General features: G+C 38.7%; 1 protein-coding gene across 3 annotated transcripts; it reads right to left on the bottom strand.

The window, feature by feature from the left end:
- Positions 1-26,726, bottom strand: PDLIM3 (PDZ and LIM domain 3). 3 transcript variants are annotated; one of them, XM_074588300.1, is made up of 8 exons: positions 26,279-26,726; positions 20,673-20,824; positions 18,910-18,994; positions 11,865-11,932; positions 7,209-7,472; positions 4,105-4,232; positions 2,890-3,001; positions 1-1,920 (listed from the first exon to the last, which is right to left on the bottom strand). In XM_074588300.1, exons 1-8 carry the CDS (start codon positions 26,369-26,371, stop codon positions 1,731-1,733), a joined length of 1,092 nt encoding a protein of 363 aa, XP_074444401.1. In that variant the 5' UTR covers positions 26,372-26,726; the 3' UTR covers positions 1-1,730. The 3 variants fall into 3 exon arrangements, with proteins under 3 accessions (XP_074444401.1, XP_074444402.1, XP_074444403.1); XM_074588301.1 differs by lacking the exons at positions 7,209-7,472; positions 11,865-11,932 and adding an exon at positions 12,391-12,578 and having other exon boundaries at positions 26,279-26,548; XM_074588302.1 differs by lacking the exon at positions 7,209-7,472 and having other exon boundaries at positions 26,279-26,514.

Below are 26,726 nucleotides of genomic sequence, written 5' to 3'. Positions count from 1 at the left end.
TTTATCTAATGTAGTAGATTTATTTTTACCTTCAGTTATTCCACAAAGAAATGAACATTAAGCAAATATTTTAAATAGACATTATGTGCACTCTCACTTCAAAAAGGATTTTCAGGTTTATTTTATGGGCTTTATCAGTGGAAAAATATAAATGCTACACATAGCCTCCATGATACACGAGGAGCAGAATTATGGTTTGTGCCCAAAAATATTCAGGAATTAACCTTTAAAAGGCTGCAACGCTTTTTTTTATGTCTGCTTTTGATATGCAGCCATAAATTATAAATGCAATGATACGCACATTTTTAAAATATTTAAATTCTGAAATAATACTTTAAGACATTTTGAAAAGTCTTTGAAGATGTGCACATTGTATTTAAAGCTTTGGGACTCATCTGAATTTTTAAAATAAATTTAAATGTATAGCTTCTTATTTTGATTTCATAGTCTTCTTCCATTTTAACCATCTTATATTGTAGAATGGGAAAAGTATATAAGATTGATTGCCACCAAGTTGTTAATTTCTACTAGTCTTGTAGACTTGGTATAAAATTTTGTAGATTTTTCTCCTTTAAAGTGGGTTTAAAGTACCCTAATAAATCATGTATGAATGTGTTGAGATTTTTTTGAAAATGCTAAGGTTGGGTTTGTAAGTCAGGTGTGTCTATGTAGCTGCCACCTACCTGAAAGCAATGTAGCCTTTAAAACATTTCAGAAATTGATTTAAAAACTGTATTTTTTCAGCCTTTTTTTTCCTTAGGACTTCACCAGGCTTTTAATAAAAATCTTTCCTTTGCATATTTTTATTACCGTTTATTCTTTATAGTTGTCCAAGTTTTAATTTACCAGCAATAAAGATATTAGGGTGATATTTTCCCATTATTTCTATTATGTGAATTGCCAAACAACCCAGTGCCATTTTCTGCAGAAGGTTTTTAAATTTACTTCCGTTCCCAGTTTGCAGTGAGTTGGTTTATTTCCAAGAGAGAATGTGTGTGTGTGTGTGCCTTAGCACAATTTCCTGCTGAGTGATGTGAAAGCTCATTTCATTGCAAATCATTAAAACAATGTAGAACTTCTATTGTACTTCTTACTAAATCGTCTTTATTATACCGTTGTATATTTATCGTACGGGTTGATATTTTTCTTATCACAGTTGCTGCATCAGAAAATTCAGTCAATATAACCCCAAATTCAAAGCAAAGTAAGCAAAATCTATTTTTGGCATACAGTAATGGTAGTTGAATAATAGATGGTGGAAGCAGACATGAACAACAGCTTGTTTTGTGCTATCCATGTAAAATAGCTGCTTTTCTAACGATCTGTCAAGTTTCTACCTTTGTTAGGGCCCAGCCTGTAACACTTTGATGGCTTTGGTGATACTTAATTTATGTTAAAAATAATGTCTTGATTACAGCACTTATGTATATGCTGTAGTAATCATATAATACCTCAGCTGTTTCACTCTTTTTTTTATTCCAGTACAGCTGTTTTAGTTTATACTTCATTGAGTTATATTGGCAACTTCAAAGATAATATATTAGCAGAATTTTACTGGTGTAATATGCTACTACTGGTGAATAGGGACTTCCACCTTCCTCAGAACCCCACAAGAAAAGGTTTAAAAGCTGCTATTTTGGAACCAGGCAGAAGTCCTGATGCTTGTACTGCAGTTCTACGCTGTTAATGGCTTTTTGTGTGCATGCATGGATTCGTGTCTTAAGGTAAGACTAGCATTTTGGGTAAACAGTAACTGCTTCATATCCCTCCGGTGGCCTCATGCGAGCTCGGGCGTGAGCTTCACAGTATAGCTGGCCCTCCACAAAGAAGTAGCCTTTTTGTTTCAGGTTGAGGTTGCAGTCAGAGCACACGAAACATTCTGGGTGCCGGTATTTGTCACGTGCCTTCACCACTGTTCCTCTATGTGGAAATAATGGAAAGAAAAAAGCACAATTAATTCGTATTAAAGTGAGAAGAAACTTCAGTATGACACAAAGTAAGTTCTATGTATTTATCTTAAGGCTTTTAGGTTGTTCATCCGGTGGTTTTGCCAACTACTATATAATTTAAGGTTGGAAGCTGAGTTTGAGTAAGTGATATAAAATGCCGTGGAGTTGATCACAATAGTTCCTTGGGAAACTAAATTTTCCAGAAACACGTTAGTTTGGTTACAACACAGAAAGTACAGTATAACCTATCAACATGGTGACAAAATGAGTTTAAAACCCCCACGTTTCTTTTCCTCAGTGTCTGTTTTCTCTGAGCTCATCATTACCTGTATTTTTTGCTGAAGTTAGTGATGTCATTCAGACAGAAATCTGGTCGTTTTAAAGTAGGCCCACAGAGCTTTCTGGATGCTCCCGCTGCGTTGGGAGAAGGATGCTTTACACTGCCGTGAAACTTTTAAGAATTCAGAGCCTGAGACAATGCAGCACAGGTAACTGCTGGTTTCATTATCTACGTGTTAATGGTTGACTTGCAAAAAGGTCCTGAGAAATCTTAATTAGAGCCTTGATAGTACGTTGTCAAAACTGAAATCATCTGTATTGAAAGTGTCTAAGGTACAGGTTAATAACTTGGGATTTAGAAGAATATGTTTTATAATCATAGAATCCCAGGTCGGAAGAGACCTCAAGGGTCATCTCGTCCAAACTTTCTAGGCAAAAGCACAGTTTAGGCAAGCTGGCCCAGCAGCCTGTCCAGCTGCATCTTAAAAGTGTCCGCTGTTGGGGAACATTGTCGTTGTATCTCTGTTCTCTAGTAGAGTAATTTCTCTACTAGTGCAGAGGGAGACGAGGACCATCACTTGGAAAACATTGCTGTAGTCTGCCGCAGTGTTTGCGGACACATGCTTGAACTATGGATTTCTAAAACTAAGAAACAACTTACAGAATCCCGTTCCCACACTTGTCGCACAGTGGCACTTTTTGGACGCCAGGCACGGCACTAGGTATCTTTGTCACAGGCGCTTTCACACTTCTTGTACCCGCGGGGCGTCCATCTGAGAACAAAACCAATCCTGTTATGTACAGGCTGATATAAAAGCCGCTGATGCAGTTAAGTACTTCTCCTGTAAATACACTTCTGCGTGTATTTACAGGCTTTCACTTGTATCAACAAACAACAAAGTTTCTCAGTACAAGTTTAGTGGGCCAGATTCCACCTCTTTGGAATTAGGAAAAAATATTCTCTAGCTGTAGCCAAAAAACCAAGTACAAAAGTGATTATATATATAGTGTCATAGACATCATCTAATTATATGATAGTAGGTCTTGGATATAGCAGGAGAGGAAGGGGGATTTGGCTTTAACATAGCAACAAACATACTCCAGACCTGTTGTTAGAAAGCTTCTTATTTATATGACTAACCATAGAACAGATCTGAAAAGATTAGTAACATGATATGAATACAAAATTAAAGCAAAATACAAAAAAATGCCAAGCAAAATCCCACAATATTATATATAAAACAATTACATGTATTTATCCCTTCTCTGGTACATATGGAGATATAAAAAATAAAATTTTAATTATTTACCTTTTAGGTTAATTTTGGTTGTGTTTTACACTTACAATAAGTATAACAAACTTGCAGCCTGTAGTAATGTTATTTTTCAAAACTTCTTCATTTGATGGAAATATAACTATAAATTATATTGTCCTCTTCTGTTTTTATTTAGAATGAAGAGGGAATGTGTGAAACTTATTTTAGGAGTGGGTTTAAGTTTCTCTTTTCCTGGAAGTGGAAGAGAGTATTTTCTTTCTTGGTGTCATGAGTATATGCAGCTCGTCCCAAAATTTCTCTTGCATAAAACTTTTTGTCATTCAGTTAAAGTCAACTTTGTACCTTAACGATCCAAATTAATGAAAGTCTGAGAAGACATTCTGGAAAATGTGCTCTAACACCCCCAATTTATTCACACAGGAATAAAAGAAAAGCTAGCTAGAAAAGTGAGGGGGGAAAATGTTAGGGGGCTGGTGTGCTGTCTCTAAGATTTCAGAAATTCTCATAGCTCTGATCTCTCTTATTTTCTTCTCAGATTCCCCCTTCCCACAAACATCTCAAAATGCTTTGAACAGGTAAAATATGTCATTATTAACCACCTTCCTCGGAGACTAAATTCTGGAGCACCTTAAAGGAACCAGACTGGCGAGGTTGGCTGGGCTCCTCCTGGTTGGTGTGCAGCATCCTGTAGACGTCGGACTGAGGCACCGAGTTGGGAGAGGGGTCACTGCAGCACAGGGAGGAAAAGCAGGTAAAGCAGTTTAACAAACGTGACTTTAAAGCAATAGCCCCACCAGGCACAGAATATGATTCAGGAAACCAACGTAAAGACAATGTGTTTTTACAGCTACTGAAAGACTCCGTCTTCCAGGTAGCATTGCTTTATGTAGTGATCTAAACTGCTTTATGTAGATCTAAAAGGTGCTGAAAAACAGATCTGCGCAATTGTTAGAAAAATAAATCTACAAACTCATGAAAGTATTTCTATAATTACTGTTCTGGCTCTAACGGCATTTGGAAATCATCTGGCACCTGTGTTCAACCTCAAAGCAGTTGCATTCCTGGAATCAACTGCTGTATTACCGGCTGCTCTCTGGTGTGGTACCCAGAAGTTCCATTTTCACAGCATATGGCCTCAAGAGTGTTGTTAAAATCACAACTCTATCTTTACATAAGGTCAGCCGAAACCTAAGCAAACAAATTTTTTGGGAGAGTAGCACGATATGAAGGTGTTCTTGTTTTCACAAGTTGGTTCAAGGACTAGTTAATGTAGTGATTATTTGGCTAAGATAATTGTTACTTATTTAACTTATGGAGATGAAAAAAAAAGAATGAATTAGGTATTGCACAATAGGAAGTATTGTAACGTGAACACTTACGAATTGAAATTCAATTTTTAAATTTAATTAGAATGGGACATGGCTTAACTTCTGTAATGCCACTTTTATGGTAAAAATGCAAAGTAAAGTATTGTCTAAGCAGCACTTGATGGTTGAATTTCCAATGACAGGCGAGCCAAAAATTTTACAAGAATATTTCATGGTATTTTAAACTGTGCCGAATGTTTTAAATTGATCATGATCACTAACATCCGAAGTAGTTGAGAGGAAGAGTGGATGACTATATTCAGGGGCAGGAATTAGGCTGAATGTGTGGCATCTGTAAATTTCAAACTGCTACTGGGACTAATTAGAAACATCCAGATTTACTTCAATGAAGTCTGTTATTTCACTGATATATACGTAAATGTCCAGTTTAAGTTTCCTGTTGCCACTGGCCTCCTACTGTCCATCGAACCTTAGGTAAGTTTCCACTGGAAATAAGCAACTAATTCCCCCCGGAAGTAGGCTGGGTTTGCTTTATATGGTTTGGTTTGGTTCCCAGGGTAGCATCTAAGCTGTTGAATGGCACAGTGAGAGCAGCCACAGTGGGGCAGTGAGCCCTGTAGCTTATGTTAAATGTTTGCATCTTCCGATTTCTTCGAGCTGTCTTTAAGCTGGTGAAGCTTGCAACAAGCTTTTAATGTATAGGAGGAGCTTGGTTTTTACAGTTCTCACCAATGGCTAATTAAACCCCTCATTCTCTCCTCTTTACTAAAGTAGTTCTAAGTATCAAACAAGTGATAATACAGTTACATACAGAAGGCAAAAAACCCCCAGGCACAACGGTGTGAGATGACATTTCTCAATGCATACACAGTGAAAACCAAGCCCGCAACAAAAGACATTTCAAACCCGCGTAGGGAGTCCGTTCTCAAACTGGGAATGACACAGGCATTTGTGAAATCTGATTACTCTGGGCTTAATCCATGATTTCAGAATAAAGAAAAAGGAAATTTTTCTTTTATTCTGTTATTCTCTAATTGTTGTGACTGAGGATAAATGTCCGTGCAGTAGAGTAACATCACTTTTCATGAACTATAGTTTTATTTTCCTCAAATAGTGTGAACTTAAACACTTCTATATAAATGTAATTTTTATGGTTAGTAATAGCCCAATTCTGCAAGGTGCTGAAGAAGACTTGTTGGTGCCAGTGATTATTGCTTATTTAAAATATTAGTAATTAGCTTTAGTTTACACCATATATATTATGAATTATTAACTTAAGTACTGTTGTAAAACAGAAAAATAAGTTACTATTCTGCAAAAGTAAAGATAAAGATAAATAATGATGAATTGTCCCTTGAAAATAATGCCTGGTGCTTTAAAATTTTTTTTTGTTTAATCAACATTGTTATCCAGATACCTACCTACCTGACTTTTAGTCATTGCTATGGATAAAATTCATAAATTGGAGATGGATTAATAGGGCTAGAAACTAAATTTTGGCTCTTCTTGGACGAGAGCTAGTTGTGCTGAATGAGTTGTCCTGAATGGGATTTAAATATCTAGAACATTATAAACATCTACAGTATTCCTAATATGCATAACCTGAATTTCAACAGTTGAAATTAATTTGAGTTAATAATATTTTATTAATTATTAATAGGTTATTAAATGCTTATTAAATAATAGAATCATAGAATCATTTAGGTTGGAAAAGACCCTTGGGATCATCGAGTCCAACCATCATCTCCACTCTACAAAGTTCTCCCCTACACCATATCCCTTAACACCACATCTAAACGAGTCTTAAACACATCCAGGGATGGTGACTCCACCACCTCCCTGGGCAGCCTATTCCAGTGTCTCACCACTCTTTCTGGGAAGAATTTTTTCCTAAAGTCCGGCCTAAACCTACCCTGCTGCAGCTTGAACCCATTCCCTCTTGTTCTATCGCTAATCACCTGTGAGAAGAGACCAGCACCAACCTCTCTACAGTGTCCTTTCAAGTAGTTGTAGAGAGTGAATAATAATAATGAATAGTTTTGAATTTTGGAGGGAATCAGAATCTTGATTTGGAGTGGTCAGTCAGCTAATAGTCGAGGTAGCATCATCGGTTTTTATTTACTAGCTACAAATATAAGATTATTTCCTATGAAATATTTATTTGTACATTCTGAAAGACTCCTTTAATATTTTGGGTTAAAAATGGTAAATTACTAATATTTTAATGAAAATATTGAATGGCTTTAAATGACTTAAGTTCCCTCTAACCCTTTTACCCATTTTCGTAGAAATGGTTTGGTATTATTAAAGCTCATGATTTTTGGTATCTTCTAAACGAGCGTATTCATAAATACTAAAGATACTGCTCCAATTACCTTATTACGGGTGTTTCCCCCAGAGCTGTAGAAACTTGGCCTTGCAGTGTTTCCATGATATTGTCATCTGAGTACAACTGCATGGGGGTGTTAAACTGAGCGTGCACGATCTTGACACCAGGAAGCTCCATCTCCAAGGGAATGTTCGGGGCCATCTTAGACACGGCTTTCAGCTCGGTGGGGCAGATGGAGCTGACCGTGCTAATGGAAGAGGGGGTACTGCGGCCGCTGCCACAGTCTATCCCCGAAGGAGTGCTGCATCCACTGTGTTAATAGCCAGGTTACAGAAGAGGGTGCAATGCATACCGCATTATAGAGAATAAAGACAAAAGTACAGGAATACGGTGGGGTTAACAGGGCTGAAAAGCGTAAAGAGAACAGATACAGAAAAGCAAAAGTATAGAAAATGGAGAAAAGCAAAAGTATGTGTATTCATTGAAAAGTATTTTCCTATAAAATGTATCAATGCCAGTTACAAATAGAATCATCTAGGTTGGAGGAGACCTTTACGATCATAGAGTCCAACCATTAACATGGCACTGCCAAGGCCACCACTAACCCATGTCCCTCAGCGTCATGTCTACGCGTCTTTTCAATACCTCCAGGGATGGTGACTCCACCACTTCCCTGGGCGGCCTGTTCCGATGCTTGACAACCCTTTTGGTGAAATTTTTGCTAATATCCAATCTAAACCTCCCCTGGTGCACCTTGAGGCTGTTTCCTCTTGTCGTATCAAAAAAAGCAGTCCTTAAAACTCTGGCATACATTTTGTTTAAAGACAGTAAAAATTCTTTGATAGATTGAATAATTCAGAACATAATATTACTTTACATTTTTGATGCTAGATTTTATTGTGTATTAATTAAGCCTCCCTAAAATTCTTTGTTCTGGGTGAGTAATTCTTAACATTTACAAAAGGGTAGTATACAAAGGTTACGTGAGTTGTCCGTGTCAGGGACAGAATAAACACCTGCAGTACTGGAATCTGAGACACATCATTCCAGTCCTGTACCTTACAATGGTCTTAGTCCGCAGTGGAAGAGACTACTGTAAAGTAGTGTAAAATAATGAACGTGACGTTTCCTAGATTTCCTTAAATTCTACAATAAGATATTTACAAATCTTTTAAAAATAGTTTAAAAAAATATATATATTTAATATTTGTTGAACATTTCAAAGAAGAAAAGACACTAAAATAGCCAGGCATACTTTTGCGTTTCTAAATTACAGTGTTTCTGATAGAATGTAAAGTGGTCCTTCACAAGAACAATGGATATGTATTCAGAGAATTAATTTCAGTGCTTTTGAAGTGGATTTCATATGTAATTTATATATAATAAAAGGATGTACAGTTTTTTAGAAATATTGACATTGCTCGACATGACTGAAGTAAAGTTACTGCACACCAATTTGACATCTCTGGAAAAGGATTAGTAAAATAATGTGAACGTTAAGCCCAAAGTCTTTTTCAGTGTCACTATTTTGAACACTTCAGTCTTTTCTCCGTAGCGCCTCAGAGGCTTTTCTTTGTTCTAGGCTATTTCTTTGCTGTTGCTGTGTAACAGCACATAACCCAGGCGTTCCACAGTCGCTGGTTACCAGTTTTATGGTATTCAGAGCTCTGAGATGATAAATGCTTAATCTTTTCTCCAAACTGCATATCTGGGTTGTGGGTAGGTCTTTCCAAACTGAATAATTCTCTGTAAACCTGGGAAAATACTCTTATTTCCCAGTTTGATAGTACAGTATTCTGCTCAGTAGCTACTCTTGGGTGGAGAAGACGACCCAAAATTCTCCCTTTGATTCAGAAGGGAATTTGTGTAGGACCACTTTCTCAAAACTGTGAAAGGAAATATGTACTCTACCATCGAAGGCATATCAAGAGAAAAGAAATTCCAGAAATGGTAGGCAAGCCTTAAAGCAAAAGTACAGTTCCGCATCACCGCCTAGCATGAGCCAGCCAAAAAAGTCACACAGGAGCAACTTATAAATTTACAGTCTTTTGTTTTAGAAGAATCAAGACCACCTTGAGATCCTGCAGCAGAATAAGTTTTGTCAGTGCTGAGAGTGTTAATAAATAGAAAGTAGCAGGAAAGGGCTGGAAAAAGCACAAGTCTTCGTAGGAGCAGCCAAAGTAATGTTAAAACAGAATAAATTATAAGTATAAAAAAAATATAATTATATATTAAATAAAATTTCCAGTTAGAGTAAAGTCCAAATCTGTGGCTAATGTCCAACCTGTTAGCTCAGCCCCACAGTCCAGCATCAGCTCTTCTTTTAGTTGAAGTCCTATTTAGCCTCAGCTGTCTGTCCTAAAGGGGTATTTACAGTCAGGGTGGCGGTTTGGCTTTTGCTGTGTTTAGCAGAGGACATATATCGAGCCAGACTGTTGAAAAAGGAGCAGACAAACACTGTGACAACCAAGGTTTTGTGGATGTAACACTCTGCAACAGAGATTCTGCAGTTTGTAAATCTGGGCTTCCCCAGTGCTAAAACACCTGACAGACCTTGGCCAACTAAAGTTCTGAAACTTGTTGCATAGCTCTCACGTTAATTTTTGCAGATTTTTTTCCCCATCTGACATGCTGGAAAATGGCCATTTACTTCAATATTTTCATGGAAAAAAAAAATTGTTTAATTGACATTTCTGAATTAGGAGGTTAAGCTCTTGATACACTCATTTGAAGTGGGCCTGTGTGAACCTCATGAGGTCCAACAAGGCCAAGTGCAGGGACCAGCCCCTGGGTCAGGACAACCCCCGGTATCAGCACAGGCTGGGGATGGAGGGATGGAGAGCAGCCCTGCCGAGAAGGACTTGGGGGTGCTGGGGGGTGAAAAGCTGGACGTGAGCCGGCAACGTGCGCTCACAGCCCAGGAACCCCCCGCAGCCTGGGCTGCATCCCCAGCAGCGTGGGCAGCAGGGCGAGGGGGGGATTCTGCCCCTCTGCTCCGCTCTGGGGAGACCCCCCTGCAGTGCTGCCTCCAGCTCTGGGGCACCAACAGCAGAAGGACACGGAGCTGTTGGAGCGGGGCCAGAGGAGGCCCCGGAGATGCTGGGAGGGCTGGAGCCCCTCTGCTGGGAGGACAGGCTGAGAGAGCTGGGGGGGTTCAGCCTGGAGAAGAGAAGGCTCCGGGGAGACCTTAGAGCCCCTTCCAGTCCCTCAAGGTTCTCCAGGAAAAATGGGGACAAAGTTTTTAGCAGGGCCTGTTGCGGCAGGACAAGGGGTAATAGCTTTAAAGTAAAAGAGGGAAGATTTAGACTAGATATAAGGAAGAAATTCTTTACTGTGAGGGTCGTGAAACCCTGGCCCAGGTTGTCCAGCGAGGTGGTAGATGCCCCATCCCTGGAAACATTCAAGGTCAGGCTGGACGGGGCTCTGAGCAACCTGATCTAGTTGTAGATGTTCCTGCTCATGGCAGGGTGGTTGGACTAGAAGACCTTTAAAGGTCCTTCCAACCCAAACTATTCTATGATTCTATTCTATGTTTTGAATCTCCTTAGATCCTATTAGGTGCCTGTAATTGGTCCCTGGTGGTCCAAAAGTCAGATTAGGTACAGCATGCGAGTGGTGCCTACGGTTAGAGGCCATGCATGCTTGCTAAGGGCTGCTTGGTCCTTTATCCTGGGTCAGCATCAGACTGCAAGGAGAGACAGGCACCTTTTTCCACTGCAGCGGTGTTCTACGTGGCTAGTTGTTCACAAAAGGACGGCAGCCTGTCCATCTTCTACAGTCTGCCATTTATCACTCAGGTAGTTGATAAATTTAACGCATCGCACAAAACTGATAATCCCTATGAGATTGTCCTTTGTACACAGGAATCAATTAGCACCCTGTTTTTCTGGTTTAGAATAGACTTAAATTAGTATAATTGAAATGCAGGCATTTTAGACTTTCAGAATGAAATGTGGAACGCTAAATCCATGGGTAAAAACTGCTCCTGCTAGAAAGGATAAAGGGTAGCAATACGTTGCAACACTCAGGCACTTTTGAGCTTCCTTGCGTTTTTAGCCACAGAGTTTGTATTGTTTTTTCCATTATTTTCAATAATGGAAATAATAGTAAGTGAGGCATTTCATCCCCAGTTATGATACAGGAATATTATGCTAAAATGATGGGTGTAAATATATAAGCTTCTTTGCATTTTAGGGCTTTACATGCCTGTGGCATCGGATAGTTCTATTGTAGCTCTGCATTAGGTTGCCTTCTGAAGAGACGTCTGCTGAAAAGCAAACGTAAAATCTCTGAATGGCCTAGATGACAAGTTATATAACTAGCTATCTTTTATCTAGCAAGGTAACAAATTACATGTATTTGGACAGAAGGATTGCAGTGTGCCATACATTTATAGGTATAGAGTATCTGGTGCTACGCTGTAAACTGAATCAGGTTCATCAATACAGTTACTTCAGACTCATATCAGTATATCTGAGGTGGGAGTGTGGACCTGCTTTCTTTTGGAAATAGAAATCTGAATGTCAAGCTTGATCTCTGTAAGTCAACCATTTCATTTTTTTAAAAATTTCAGTGTTAGGCTATATACTACTGTAAGTAAATTTCAAATGCATCAGTAGGCTTTATTAATGTCAATGGTGAGTATCCGTTAAAAAATAACACCATGCATCCAAACCCAGCACAGCACTCAGAGTTTTTTAACCTGCTTCGGCCTGAGACTATGAAAGGTTTGGGCCGAATATTATGCTTGTGTTCAAAGTAGTTCACATCCTGTAAAGAAAAGAGGGTTAAAATAACTTTCTTTTGCCTACAAATGCTTATTTCTAATCGAAAAGTAGCTAACAAAGTTTTAAAATCGTCACCATGAAGTAACCGTGTTTAGTTTGTACGTTCCTGGCACCCAAAATACAACCACTTCAGTGTTCAGAAATATCCGAGTAAAATGCAGTTACAAGAGGGAGGGACGGTAGGTAGTGTTGCAGCTCGTCAGCGAGGGCAAAGTTTAGCTACCTGCAGCATTGCTACTACAGAGCTGAATAGGTAGTTTTCTGTGTTGGAAAAGAATTCCTTTGTTTATCACCATTTTTTTTTTTTTTTGGATAATCAACAAACTCCTGATTATCAGAAAAAAAAAACAAAACAGCAAGAGCTGGACTTTTTAGTTGAAAACAGAACAGATAGTGATATACCACAACTGACTACGTATTATAATAAATACCAGTACTCACTTTTGCGATGAATTAGGAATGAGACCCCTCAGTTGTCCGTGAAGCGCGTCTTGAATATTGCCAGATGAATACAGCCCAATGGGAGAATTATAGGAGGAGCTCACTACCTGTCTTTTGTCATCAATATTTGCTGCTGCAACAAAAGGCTGGGCCCTTCTGTTGTGAGCTGTACCAATAGGCTTGAATTCCTGTACGTGATAGGCAGACAAAATACACAAAGCTACAATGCACACCAAAGCTAGTAATGGGTCAAACCGACAACATCAGTATTGTTAATCTCTGCATTTTTTACTTTTGCGTCTTTGTTATTATTATTTTTTTTTTTAACTGGTGCAAGCATACTATATTTTTCCATGAATTTTCTACACGCTACTTAAGCCAGGCACATTCAGAGACCATTATTTTCCTGCCTCAGAGCAAACAGAAGGCATTCCGCGTTTGTAAATAGTGTGCAACTTTAAGAAGAAATAGGAGGGATGAATGTTGTAGTAACATGTTGTGTTCTCTAGATTTTGCACTGTTTACGTTCTTCTTTTAGAAACATTCCATATATAGTTAGCTTAATTGCTTTGCTTTAGTGCTAACCTCTGGCTTCTGCTTTTTTGTCACGTAGAGATGGAGGGACTCGCGAAAGTATGAAGATTTTATTGTAAAAGTCTTGCCTAGAAAACCCATAATTTTCAACATTTCTTTTAACTGAAATAGTCTTGGATATACATCAGATTGAGGACATTCTTTGGACCTTATTCCGTACTTTGAAGCATACCCGTGTGTCAGAAATTGTGATGCTGTATAAATTACAGATAATGGGAAATCATCATAAATAAGTCAAACCCAGAAACGGGTAAATTGGAAATCAGTGCTTATTTCTGGAATACAATTTTGTTTATTGTTGGCCCAGATAATTTCATCCGGTTGTGGAATTCATAGGGATAAGACCTGGAAACAAAATCTCTGATGACCTTTCGGATAACTTACAATGTTCTTCATTGTAAATTCATTCACTACAATGTAGTGATTGGCCAGGAATGATAAAGACTATTGACTGCATGAAAATCCACTTATTTGTATTGTGTGTATTTAGTCCAGTCTCCTTTGAGTCCCTGTCAGCTCAGGTCCATCACGAATCCACAGAAATACAGAATTTGGGAAAAATAGTGCTGTCATCTGCTGAGGTTTTTTTCTCCCCGCCTCTGTTCTAGTGGGGGAAGAACGTTTGCTGCTGTAGTCCATCACCTTGTCCTGATGTCCTGCAGTGCTCTTTGGAGACAGTGCTGCGAGAGCACTTGAATTTCCATCCATATGGAATAAAAAACTTTTGTTCCTAACGAATAGGTTTCTGCAATCTGAATTGGTCTCTTCTTTAGAGACTGGAACTTGCTTAAGATAGCACAGGTCATTTATACTTCAATTTTCATAGAAATCTTTGCCAGTTCTCTGATTTGGCTTTGTATTCCCAGTATACCCATCACACTCAAAAACACCTACAACACTATAGACCATTTCTGTATTATTTTTTATATATATATATATATTCTGTATTATTTTGCTATCCCACTGTGCAATATAGAATCACAGAATTGTTAGGGTTGGAAGGGACCTTGAAGATCATCCAGTTCCAACCCCCCTGCCCCGGGCAGGGACACCTCCCACCAGACCAGGTTGCTCAGAGCCCCATCCAGCCTGGCCTTAAAAACTTCCAGGGATGGGGCTTCCACCACCTCCCTGGGTAACCCGTTCCAGTGTCTCACCACCCTCCTGGTGAAGAACTTCTTCCTAACGTCCAGTCTAAATCGTCCCATCTCTAGTTTTAATCCATTCCCTCTAGTCCTACCATTACCCGACTGCCTAAAAAGTCCCTCCCCAGCTTTCTTGTAGGCCCCCTTAAGATACTGGTAGGCCACTATAAGGTCTCCTCGGAGCCTTCTTTTCTCCAGACTGAACAACCCCAACTCTCTCAGTCTGTCCTCACGGGAGAGGTGCTCCAGCCCTCTGATCATCCTCGTGGCCCTTCTCTGGACGTGTTCCAGCACCTCCATATGACCTATAGGCAGTCCAAGTTCTGATACTGCTGAACGAGATTTATTTCAAATGGTTGAAACCTGTATCTTAGTAGTCACTGTGTACTGTTTACACTGTCTGGTATTTGCTGTCAAATATTTTTGATGGTGAGACACCCAACATCTTCAACTTTAAAATTATTCAGGTGCAACTGTAGTCTTTCACTTGTCTTGCACGCTGTACAAACTAGTCTCCTTGTTCTGCTAAATTAAACTCTGAATAAAGTGGGTTTTTTTAATGCAGAAATGCCTTTTTTTTAGATTACCTTAGCCTTTAGGAATGCTAGAAAAATTTCGAGTTAGAACAAATGCAACTTGTTACCAAAAAACAAAATAGATATTTGAATACTCAAATCCACAGAATAAATCAAGATAATAAGAGCAGATTAGATAAGCATGGACAAGTTTTTGACTCCCGTAGATTTTTATTCATTCCTCAGAGCATTATTTGCTTTCTCAGAGAATATCAAGTCTTTGTTCAGAGATTTGGTGAATAATTTATAATAATTATGAAAACCTGAATGTGATTTGGCTTTTTTGTTTTCATTTAAAACAACAGTTTCAGAAATATATTTAGGGACAGACCTAAAGAAAAGTCATGGATATATAGAATGTGCAACCAGAAAATGCAAAGAGTAAAAAGCAGTTTTATTAAATGAAAATGTTTAGCAGCATTGCACTGTAAGAGGCTATTGAAAGCAGCAATCAGCTAAATGAGCACAAAGATTTTACTTGCAATTCCTTGTTTCTGGCTGATAGAACTGGGTTGCAATTAACAAAATGTATTAGTAAATGGAAATAATCTACTAGTGTTTAGGATCATCTACTTAATGAAAGATATTAATGTCAAAGTATTTAAAATTGATTTAAATCCATGTATGATACAAAACAAACAAAAACAACTGTGAACATTGTAATTTCACCCCCTTTTTTATTTCTTGTTGACAAATGAACAGCACAGAAGACATGTGGCGCCATAGTAGCATGTTTACAATATAACAGTTGTGAAACAAGTATTTGCAGTTAGTTAGACTTAAATTCTGGTTTCTTTTAAACTCATCTATCCATATAAAATGTCAGTGACAGAACAGACAGCAGCAAAAATAGTCCAGCTCTTGTGTTTATTGGATCACATTGAATCGGAGAAAAGTCCTCCTTTAGTTCAAAAGCTAAATGAGAACTGGAGGTTGTTGAAATTCCTAATCAGGAATAGTAAAGAATTACAGTATTTCATTTCTTAAATTATTTTTCTAGCTGACCGATGTCCTTTTTGCAAGGCTAACTACATTTTGCATTGATACAGGTATCAGGAATAGAATGAACGTCGCCCCCAAAGCCTGTAGAAATGCATCCAACATGGACCATATTCCTCGGGGCTAATTACTATGATGGTACACAGATGTTCAAATTTTGGAAGTATCGTGTAACTAAAATCTTTATCTCTGAACGCTGTTATGGAAGAGCGGGTAGGTCCTCAAAACTTGATTATAAGTGGTAATAGACTATAAACTTACTTTTTAGAATAGTGTTTTTTGGGTTTTTTTAGATTTTCATATTTATCTATGTGTATAGTATATTTATATCTCCCAGGAATGTATAATGTCTTTCATGGCCAAAAGCCTAGTTACACTGAACAAAATGTTCAAAGGTAAAGATAGAAGCAAAAAAAGAAAAGCCCAAATAAAAACAATTCATGGAATGCAAACAAATTCATTTTAGATGAGATTAAAGGGATTGTAATTGAGAAAAAATTACAGGTTATAATATTGTTTTACATTGACAATAGAGGATAAAGAATTTAAAAAATAATTTTAGAAGATACAGTTTGCCATTTAGATTGCTTCAATTTCTCATCCTAGTTATATTCTTTGAGAACCTTATGTTCTAAATTGCTTTTATATAAAATACGATGTGATTGTATTAGTCATACTTCCAAGTAGTCTATTATTTCCTATTATTTATCCATCATGCTATAGGTTGCTCCAGACTAATGAAATTAGGTGGCTGTAAGTTATTTACTAGAATTTTTGTCTGTTTCCTGTTCCCAGAGGAAAAAATAGCGAGAGGTTTCATTGCGCTCTGACAATTGCCTCTATCAATCTCCAAATGACTCGTTGGGGATGCTCAGCCTAATGCAAAAGTTTGCTGTGGTGTAAAGGTGCCTTGTCCCACAGCTGCAGGTAGGCACAGTATTTAGTTGTTTATCAGTTTTCACATAACCATCTCCAAGTACCTGTAGAATAATTTTCATTCACTGAAGCTAAAGTAAGCATTCTTTGGCCAAACACTTGGCCAAATTTCCAAACAATTCAAAATATGTTTTACTTTAATTTATAACTAGTATTTATTAGCTCGCAAATAGAAATTAGATACTTACTAAGAAGATCGTGTAAGTCTTCATCTATTATTGTTATTTAGTTGGCTTTTAATGTATTTAAAACTATTGACTTCCCTTTGTGAAACTTTCTTAGTGAACTTTAAAATGCCTGTCTGGCAAGAATGAAAAAAATCTGCCTACATTTATAACATCTATGACCTTTTCAGTAGCTCTAGTTATTATATAAATGGAGGAAATGCTTTTTATAGAACTCAATGATTTTCCGTTTCTGCACACCAGCCAATGTGCACAATACTTTTGGATAAAAGTGTTTTACATTTGAAGGAATACTGCTTTCGGATTTTCCTCCATTCGTCTGAGCTTTGATGCCTTTATTTATTGTTGGACTTTAGGAAACTCTAATATCACCTAAACAGCACAGGTTATAGTTGTGCAATAATTTGTCATCTGAGGTTAAAGAAACTTTGACGTTCTGTTTTCACTATGGTTATACACACTGCTGGCTTTCCTGTGTTGTGACTAAATATGCAGTAAAATTTAATTTAAAATTTCAGCAATTGCAGGGAAAAAGCTATACTTTTTTTCCCCAGGGAGAGCAGAGGGATGGCTATTCTTGGATGGAAGAATTGAATCTAAAATGTAAATCATCCCTAGAATGGTTTGGCATAGTTGGTTACAAGCATTACTACTTTTCTGGGGCCTACTATTTATTAAGTATAATCAGTACTCCTGATTTTCCTAGGAAGGAAAGAGGGAGACATGCTAGAATGAAGGGCTTGGCTTTTTAATGTAGGAGAAACAGTTTTTCTGATAGCCCAATGGGGACTGCTTTTCAATAGTCTGCCGAATAGCGCTTAGTGAAATCTTGTGATTTATTTTTAAGTAACTATCCTTTTTAGGAATGCAGCTTTCATGCAAAGGGATTCCTCTCCTGTCATACATGCCTATGTGTTTTTTTCTATAGCTTTTTTAGTGAATTCGTTCCATTGCTATTTATTTTATCTATATCCTAGCTACTCCACAAAAACATGCATTTTTAATAGCTTTGTTTCTTCACTATACTATGTCCTACTGCTGAAGAAGGTAAGTTATTTCTGATGAAATTTGCTGTATCACTTAACACAAGTTTTTAGATTGGAAAGAAGAGAGAGAACTGGAACGCTGAAATACCATATTCATGTTTTGAAGTGTCTCCATGAAAACAGAATCGGTGGAAATATTTATTGCCTAGGATTTACTGCAATGGAATCTGCACTTGCATTTTTCTAGGATAGCACAGAATAAATACTTTGACATCCTTGCTTTGATCCTGGAAGGCCAGGAGCAGCAGAATGCTCTTCCCTCCCCTCTCTTGAGAGAACAGCAGACATTCGTGTAGGTTAAAGAGGAAAGACAAAGGAATAAAGCACTAGTCGTAGATAGTAGCTAGCTAATTAACAATTAACAATATGGAGACTTCAGCTCATAGCTTTGCACAAGGGGGTGGGTGGGAGTTTGAAGAGAGAGGGGGATTTCAATTGATTGGATTTGTTTTGCCCAGGTACAAGGATCCAGACTTTGCTGGCCAGAAGCGATGAATCGTTTGCTTATTGATCAGTACATGTGTTTTGTACAAATTTGTAACTTTCAGTTCTGTGGTGTAGTATAAAAATGTCTGGAAATAAAGAGACTCAGCATTAAGGGCTCTATTTAACTGACTGTTACACCACAATGTCTCTTGTGATGTGATGAGTGTATTGCTTTGCTACTTGAAATGTATTCCTGATTGAAAAACTTCATATGATGAAGGATCTCTAAGAGTTAAAGCAACTTAAACTGTATCAGAATAAAAGGAGATATTTTCTTTCCATAATAAAGCTATGGAGATATGTACAGTTTTAGAGAAAAATGGGAATGTGTTGTAAGGTGTTAATGTTTTGGTTCAGTTATAGCTGAAAAATCAAAAACATTCTGTCAGATAAAATGATGTTCATACGTATCATAATCATGATGGTTCGTATTGGCGTAAACTGGCAATAATGGATGAAGTGCTATTCAAAGACCTTTAATGACCACAAGGGAGACCACTTGGAGTGTAAAAAGGTGAATGGAAATGGTTAGGTAACTTTTAAGAATTCATACCTGTGGTTCAGCTTCCAAATTTATCTTGAAGGGATGTGCTTTGCCATCTTCTGAAACTTGTGGGGACCATAATTTTGTTCCTGCCCTAGAAAGAAAGGCAGGCAGAATTAAAATAACTTGAATTCCTATGGAGTTTTATATGTCCCTATAAAATACAGTGCAGCTTGAAAATTTGCAGTTTGTTCTGTGCTTTTTTAATATTTTGCCATAAAAATACTTCAACAATATATGTGTACTATAGGTAGATAATATGTAAAAAGTGTACGTGCTTTTTTAAAACTTACGTATACTATGAACGACGGGAAATATTTTGTTAGTAGTCACCAAATGCAAAGGGAAATTAGTGCCTTTCTGACATGACCTGACCAAGTGTTTTACAGGTTTTTTTTTCTTAAATGGTTGATAGAAGAAATGTTGGGTCCTTGGAATATTTTGCACAGATAAGTGAATATATTAGTAATAACCCTAAACCAGATCGATATAAATTTATTTTTTTATGACCACAATATCCATGCAAAACCTGCTTTTCAGTGTAGGAGGAGTGCAATCTAGGTACGCAAAGTATACGTGCAATTGTAAACAGAAGTTGCACAGGTGATTCTTTCAGTCACTGAAGCAGAGATAGCAAACATGCGAAATTCAGCAGCTAATTTTAAAATGGTTGAATATTAATGTTAAATATTAATCTAATACTTTTTCTTATATAAATCTTTGGTATTTTAAAAATATGTGCAGATTTCATAGGCACAAGTACACTTAAAATATTTTCAAAATTAATTCCTAAGAGAATTGCTAAATGGCCTATGTCCATCTAACAGGACTTGCAATTAACTGCAGGAATATTTTAGCAGTGGTATGTGCTGTAGTGATTAGATAAAGCTCCTTCCAAAGAAAAACCAACCCCACCCCTTCTGTATTTGGAACAGAATATTGTGGTCAGCTGTAATAAAGTGCTGTGCCTCCTTGAGGGCCTCAGGTCAATCAGAGGTGTCTGATTCTTGGAGCCAGCTGGAGGAGTGCACCAGGTGATGCTTATTAAAGGCTGAGCAAACTTAGTTAGGAGATGAGATGATGCAGGTTCTTTCTCTTGGTGGCTTTAGTTGAGAAAAGTGAATGCAAGAAGTTTCTGGACTCCTGAAACATAGGGCTTGCGGGGTCAGCAGAGGCAGGAGATGATATGGTTCACAGCTCAATAAATGTGGTGAGTAGACTGAGGGGAAACTATTCTTCTTGTGCCTGTGAAGACATGTTCTGGGAAGTCTCGCCTAGTCTGAAGTTGGTAAGGTAGGTCTGGGTGCTCATAATTTTAAAGGTTTTGTGAAATTCTTGAAGCTGTTTGAAATAGTTACACTACACAATAGCTATACTGTATAATATAAATATATATGTATTACATATGTGTGTGTATATATACAAAAGCTGGAGTGGGACTTACAAGGGCATGTAGTGATAGGACGAGGGGTAATGGCTTCAAACTGGAAGAGGGGAGATTTAGATTGGATGTCAGGGAAAATTTTTTCACTATGAGGGTGGTGAGCCCCTGGCCCAGGCTGCCCAGAGAAGCTGTGGCTGCCCCATCCCTGGAGGGGTTCAGGGCCAGGCTGGATGGGGCTTGGAGCAACCTGGGCTGGTGGGAGGTGTCCCTGCCCAGGGCAGGGGGGTTGGACTAGATGGTGTTTAAGGTCCCTTCCAACCTAAACTATTCTGTGTTTCTATAATCAGTTGGTGGGGTAGTATCTTCTTTCAGAAGTATGCACACATACCTCTCTATTTTCAAAGAAAGCTGGTGTGCAGCTGCTTTAATTCTCTCCTGGGCATCATTATGTGTCATGTTCTCTGTGCTTAGACCATCGATAGCTACAATCACATCACCAGGGCACAGGTTGGCAGCTGAAGCCTTGCTTCCAGGTGTGATCTGGAAAAAACAAAATTCAGCTGTTTAAGCACCATGCATACCCGAAATTCGACAGAGAAAATGGACTTTGCTGTGCTTCCCTATTTTCTATTGAATGGCTGGGGAGAGGGGGCCTGTAAACAACTATGTGATTCCTTACAGAAAAAGTGAGTTCTTAATTCTGCCAGACCCTCTGTAGCTCTGTTGTCAGATCACCGTATAAATGCTTTATTCATCATAACTTCAAATTAGATGGAGATTATCTTCACGCTCTGCATTAAATAGTTTCCACTCTGATTTCTGTAGTTACCGTATCTTGTCTTTGAACCTTCCATCTCAGCTGCCACTGTGTAATTTCCTTGAAAAGTTAAGTTTTCCCCTCACAACTCCAGGCAATAGCAGAAGAGTAGAATTGCTAAGAAATTGTGCTATTTGACGTTCACATGCGTGATGTGCCATTGACTGGATAATATGGAAAGCCACTTGTGGCCTTACCACATTTAAGGACAAGTATTGCAGTTAGTGTGTTTTCCGCTAGCCTGGCCTCTCATGTTGTCTTGCTAAGTAATCGTAAATATCCTAATAATACTGAAATGACACTTTTCTCTTTATTCACATCTAATCCAGACCCTGAACTCCTTAAAGTGCTTAGTGTTAAGTCCCATTGCGTTTGGATAATAGTGGACCTCAGTTGCTACTAAGGCTTATTCTAGAATTGGAGGCCTTTATTTGCAAACAGGCAACTTGTCATACCACCACACCGCTTAAACAGGCTTTTGCTCACTGGGTGGGATTTTGGTCCCTTAGGTGTGTGTTGCCATTTTAGGTGATCTTTGATGCCCAAGACAGCAACATGAAATGGATGGATGGATGTAGCACAGAAGCTTCTGGAATTCAGCTCATCTGAAAAAGCAGCACAAAGGGGATGGGTGGATTAATCTAAAATAACTCTAGATGCTTGTTTCTAGATAACTGAATCCCAGTGTGAAGGACAAAAATGTCAATATAGTCTTACTTACAAGAGCAGTTCTCTGATCTGTGCCATGTATGAAGTAAAAAAGCTGTTGGAGATAATCTGTCTCACTATGGGTTCTGCTACAGCCAGAGTAAGTGCTATCTCAATTGGTAAAAGTAATTAAGTGTTATGGAGAACTGGAAAACATGCTATGGAGACATTCTTCAATTCTGGTGTTTCCCAATTTTCCAGCAGAGGAAGAGAGTGAATTGCCCAGTCTACTTCCAGTATGCTCTGAACCCCAGCTATGGTGAACCTGTCAGACTTACTGCCTCTGAAGGTGACAGTAGGAACTGACAGCATAAAAGCCAAATAGAAATATTCTTTTTGATATGTGCTGCACTGCATTAGTATTGAAACAATGGCAAAGATCATCCCAGTAGAGTAATTCTCTCCTCTTCCCAGCTGTCTGTTTCTGTTAGGTGGGTCTGAATGCTCAAAGAACTTTCTTTGTTTTGTGGGCTTTTTTCTGCATTCCAGCGTGTAAACTTATTTTTGTTTTCACTGGAACACTCTGCAATGCATGTGCTATTATCAAGTCAGGCAAACTTTCCAAATGGGTACCTGTGGCCAGCTGGAGGCTTTTACCCCCCAATCCTCTGGAGTCTCCAAAATTGTCCATTTCTCAAACTTCAACAGCTGCAAGTGTAAGTGAACTGCACTGAGACCACTTACATTATTCTAATAAGACAGGGTGGAGGTTTGATCGTGCTTCTCCATCCAACCTGGAATGGCTCCTGACTTTGCTTAGCACGTCGTGGACATGTGTGGAATGACAAATGCAGCAGAAGTCCTAGCGTTCGGGTGTGACTGTTGATGCTCTAATACCCCAAAAGGGGCAAAAGCAGCCCTCTCTAGAGTAAGCTTGGTTCCCTCTCAAGAGTGAGCTTGTTTGAATAACCCTTATACAGGTTACTTGGTAGATTATGCTTTTTGCACATTACAGCAAATCATCTGCTGTGTCTGTGGCATACCTCAGCAACGTACTGAGACAATGACCCTGCCTCGTAAAGTCCTGTGTCTGTCTAGCACGGTACGTTCCCCTGCAGCTGTGCTACTAGTAGGACCTAACATGCTCTGTGTCGCTGGTAATAATGCACAATCCCTTGGATTTTTGTGACATGCTGTCACCAGCTGCAGTGATAGCACTATACAGTTGGATGAGGTTATCCTTGCTCGGTGGGAGCAAGGAAGGAAAGGAGCAGGGGTCTGTATTTCCTACTCGTTAGCTTAATTGATTACTGCCAGGCTTCTGGGACGTGTCTGTTGGGCCTTAACATCTTGATGGGTCTGAGTTCTACTTGCCCAGGCCTTCTGGGGTGCAGAACTACCTGCCCTCGTGTAATCCTTTCACTCCAAGACCACACCATATCACGGGTGTATATCGATATTGTTAGTATCTCAAGAAACAGTATTGCTTGCATTATTAGGGAACTTATTTGCGATACATTAAATGTATATTGCGAACACTTAGAATCATATCGTGACTGCAGTGTTTCTTGCTTGCTCACCCCTGCTTCGTGAGGTGGATTCTAGTGGTGCTTTGGGATTCTTTTTGGTTTTTTTTCTTCAGCATGTGTCTTTGTGGCCTGCCTGTTGCTCCTGTATCCTAGGAATCTCAGCTACAAGGATATGTGTTGAGCATTCAGATGTTGACAGAGACTAGATAACTGTGTAACCACGTGAGGGGCAAAGTCTCCTATGAAACTTTGAAGAAAACCATCTGTTAAGAGACTTGTGAGCTCATCATGATGCTCCTTCATAAATATTTCAGGCTCTGTGCTTTCTGAAAAGAGTTATGAACGTCTGCAGACAAGGTGCCTAAATATAAAATTGAGTTAATATAAATACTTGCGTTGTGATCTGTAAAGGTTTGTATTAAAAGAGAACTTAAATCTAGAGTTGATGATATTTCACCATTCCCTCAAATCTCTGCAAATTTTAATTGTTTCTGTAATGCTTTATTCAATATGACTGAAGTTCTAGGATTGTGTTCCTCTCAACACTTAACCCAAAATGGTACCTTCTGGTCAGATTAAACTGAAATTATTCAGTTTCATTAAGACTCGGGTTTTGTTCAGTTTTATTGATGTAATGTCTTTTCGTCTATGTAAAGTTCAAAGGATTTCAAGAAATGTTCTCATTATTTCCAGTTAATTTGTTGTTTCTGACCCTAATAGAAGCTGAATATATCTATTTTTAGTCCCCTCCTGCTCTTCCTACCCTCCCAGTGACCATGATCTGTGGGTTTAGCATTTGCTTGAAACAGTCAAGAGAATTTCCTTGCTTGGGAAATCGCAGATGGGTTTTCGAGGTGACATCTGTTCTTTAGACAGGTGGATGATGATCTCTTACGTTGTCTGTCTCTCTTGACAAGTCCTGGTAAAAGCTTTCTCTTGTTGAACGAGGACTATAGCCAACCAAATGTAACACCTGTCCAATCGTTTTATTCAAAATGTATTTTAAAATAATTTTGATTTATTGGTTTAATGGCTAATAATTTCTTTTTTCTTGTGAGGACAGTTAAGCTAAATGTGAATGGGCTGCTGGTGATATCTTCTGTGAAAGGAACACCTAGGCCCCAAGAAGCAAGGCATATGAATCTTTTGAAATATTCATTACTATTTAAGGGGTGCTGCATGAATACTTATTTAGGGACTCTTCTAACTGTGTGCTGCAGCAACAAAAATAGTAATTTTAAACAAATCTACCATTAATATTCTTGAACTTGAGCTAAGCAAAGTTAAACGTGTCATTTTCTCATATATCTATATTTTATTTCGTAGTTCTATTTGAAGTCTGATTTTTTTTTTTTTTTTGAGCCTTTCTGTAATATGCTAGAAACCGATGGCTTATGTCTTGTGAGGCATTTGGTAGGTATGAGTCAATTGCAAAGTCATTTATTCTTTAGAAAGTTACATTTATAGTAACATCCTTTGTTATTGCAGTTTTAAACTTCATTGCACTTAATCTAAACACAAAGAAAATACAATCCAGACACCGCTAAAATATTTTTCATTAGAGATAATGGAAACTATTTTTCTTTTGGAGGCCCATAAAAGGCAATGAAGGTCCCAAAACATCCAGAGGCTTTTTTTTTCTTTTTTATTCAATGTTTTTGTCTCCTGTTCCTCCAAAAGTTTTGCTATGTCCTATGAATATTTGTTATGAAGCTACATACTGTCAAATAACAGCATTCTGGTTTACTTCTGTTTAAAATAAGTAAAATCTTTTATGCTTATATAAATCTGGAATAAGTGATTAAATGAAATTAATTTTTACTAGTATAATATGTGAAAGGATCGTCCTTAAACTTTCTACAGGCTCCTGTTTGGAAGCCCATTTACCGCAAGGCATCACCAGTGGTCTCCATCCTTCAAGGCTCTTGACGTTTATTTAATACCAGGCATAGTGCATATATTGAGTCATAGTGCAGGGCTTTAAAAAAAAAAAGGGGGGGGGGGCCAAAAAAAAGCATTGGTGATTTGGAGGCTCGTGGAACACATACTTGGTGTGTCTGAGGTTCTGAAAAGCAGCAAAAGCATAAGGAGGACTAATTCTAGTCTGACGTGCATTGAACACAATTTTCAAGACATGCAAAATATCAAAATACACGTCCTGTCTTTTGGGTAGATCTATGCCTGTAGATGCAGGGCAGCAGACAGCATTTTATATTCTCCATTCATGCAGTAACTGGTTTCTTAAATAAATTGCAATTAATAGCTTAAAATCCATGGAAAAAAAAAAAGAAAGCTTGGATTCTTGCCCTTTATTGGGGGGTAAGGTAAATTCTCTATTTCTAAATATGGCAGAAAACACCAGAGAACTCTTTCCTTCATATTCAGGACTGGATAACTTTCTAATAATTCACTGATTAAACTTTCATGAAAATGAAAACCTTTACATACATAAAACAAGGTACTGTTGCCTTTGCTGGCAATAATCAGAACATCAGAACCTGACTTAATTAAATGAGAGTCAGATTAATCTTGTCAAGTTGGCAGGGAGTTTGCAAAGCACAAACTCCCAGGCGTGAGGAGCTGCTGCCAAGCAGCTTTTCCTCCCCCCCAGCCCCGTGATCCCAGAGGCTGCTCCTGAAAATGATAAAAGTGGGCTCTGGCCTTTAGTAGGCTCAAAACTAATTTTCTCATCTGAATGCCTGGGGAAATCATGCCAGAATTGATTTTTTTTTTTTTTTTTTTTTCCTGCTGCCAAGGCACTTAAATTCAATTTTTGAGGTGTAAGTAGAAATGCCGTTAAAGCCTCTTGGACCAATAAGGCAATCCCAGAAATGCGTCCCACAGAAGTTGTAAAAACTGTCAGCGTTCAGCTGGCTCCCCTCGGGACCAGCAGCTACGCGCAGCTCCCTCTGCATCCCTCAAATCCAGAAAAGTACAGGGCAAAACTCTGCAATAACTAATAAATGCAATCAGTAGGGAAGAAATGGAAGGAGTACATACCCTGGTTATGATTAAGGGTTGGTTAAAATCTATTCCTCCCGAGAGCCTGAATCCCCAGGGCGCCGGTCCTTGGAGAATAACGTTTTGTGGCATCCTGGAGGGGTTTTTCTTGGTTACTGCTCTTCTTTCCCCTGAGGTCTGGGTGAGGAGCCGGGCGGCAGGGTGCTGGCAGCGGAGCACCTGCCGGCCAGGGCAGCCCAGCTCGTGTCCCTCTTGGGAAGTTGTACGCGTCCCCCAGCTGTGGCTGGGCTTTATCCCTGCACTCCGGCTGACGTCAGCCCGGCCCTCGGCTTCTCCACCCACGGAGGGGAGTATCAAACTCGGACGTGTAAAGCCTGAACGCTGGAAGGTTTACAACAAATGCAGCAGCTTTATCTGCTGCTTCAGCGGCCCCTCACTGCTTCGGGGTGCAGCGTCCTTCTGGTTTCTTACAGCCACCCTCTTGCTC

Source organism: Larus michahellis, chromosome 5 (genome assembly GCF_964199755.1).
Source record: "Larus michahellis chromosome 5, bLarMic1.1, whole genome shotgun sequence".
Taxonomy (NCBI): Eukaryota; Metazoa; Chordata; class Aves; order Charadriiformes; family Laridae; genus Larus; species Larus michahellis.
The sequence above is the reverse complement of the archived record's forward strand: the minus strand, read 5'-3'. Positions and strand labels throughout refer to the sequence as shown.

What these genes read in the sequence shown, in the direction of transcription:
- PDLIM3 (XM_074588300.1), bottom strand. Translation starts at nt 26,371, where the DNA reads ATGCCACAAAACGTTATTCTCCAAGGACCGGCGCCCTGGGGATTCAGG. An exon ending in AACCCTTAATCATAACCAGG is followed by an intron (nt 20,825 to 26,278) that starts GTATGTACTCCT and finishes TGTTTTTTCCAG; the next exon opens with ATCACACCTGGAAGCAAGGC. An exon ending in CTTTCTTTGAAAATAGAGAG is followed by an intron (nt 18,995 to 20,672) that starts GTATGTGTGCAT and finishes CTTTCTTTCTAG; the next exon opens with GGCAGGAACAAAATTATGGT.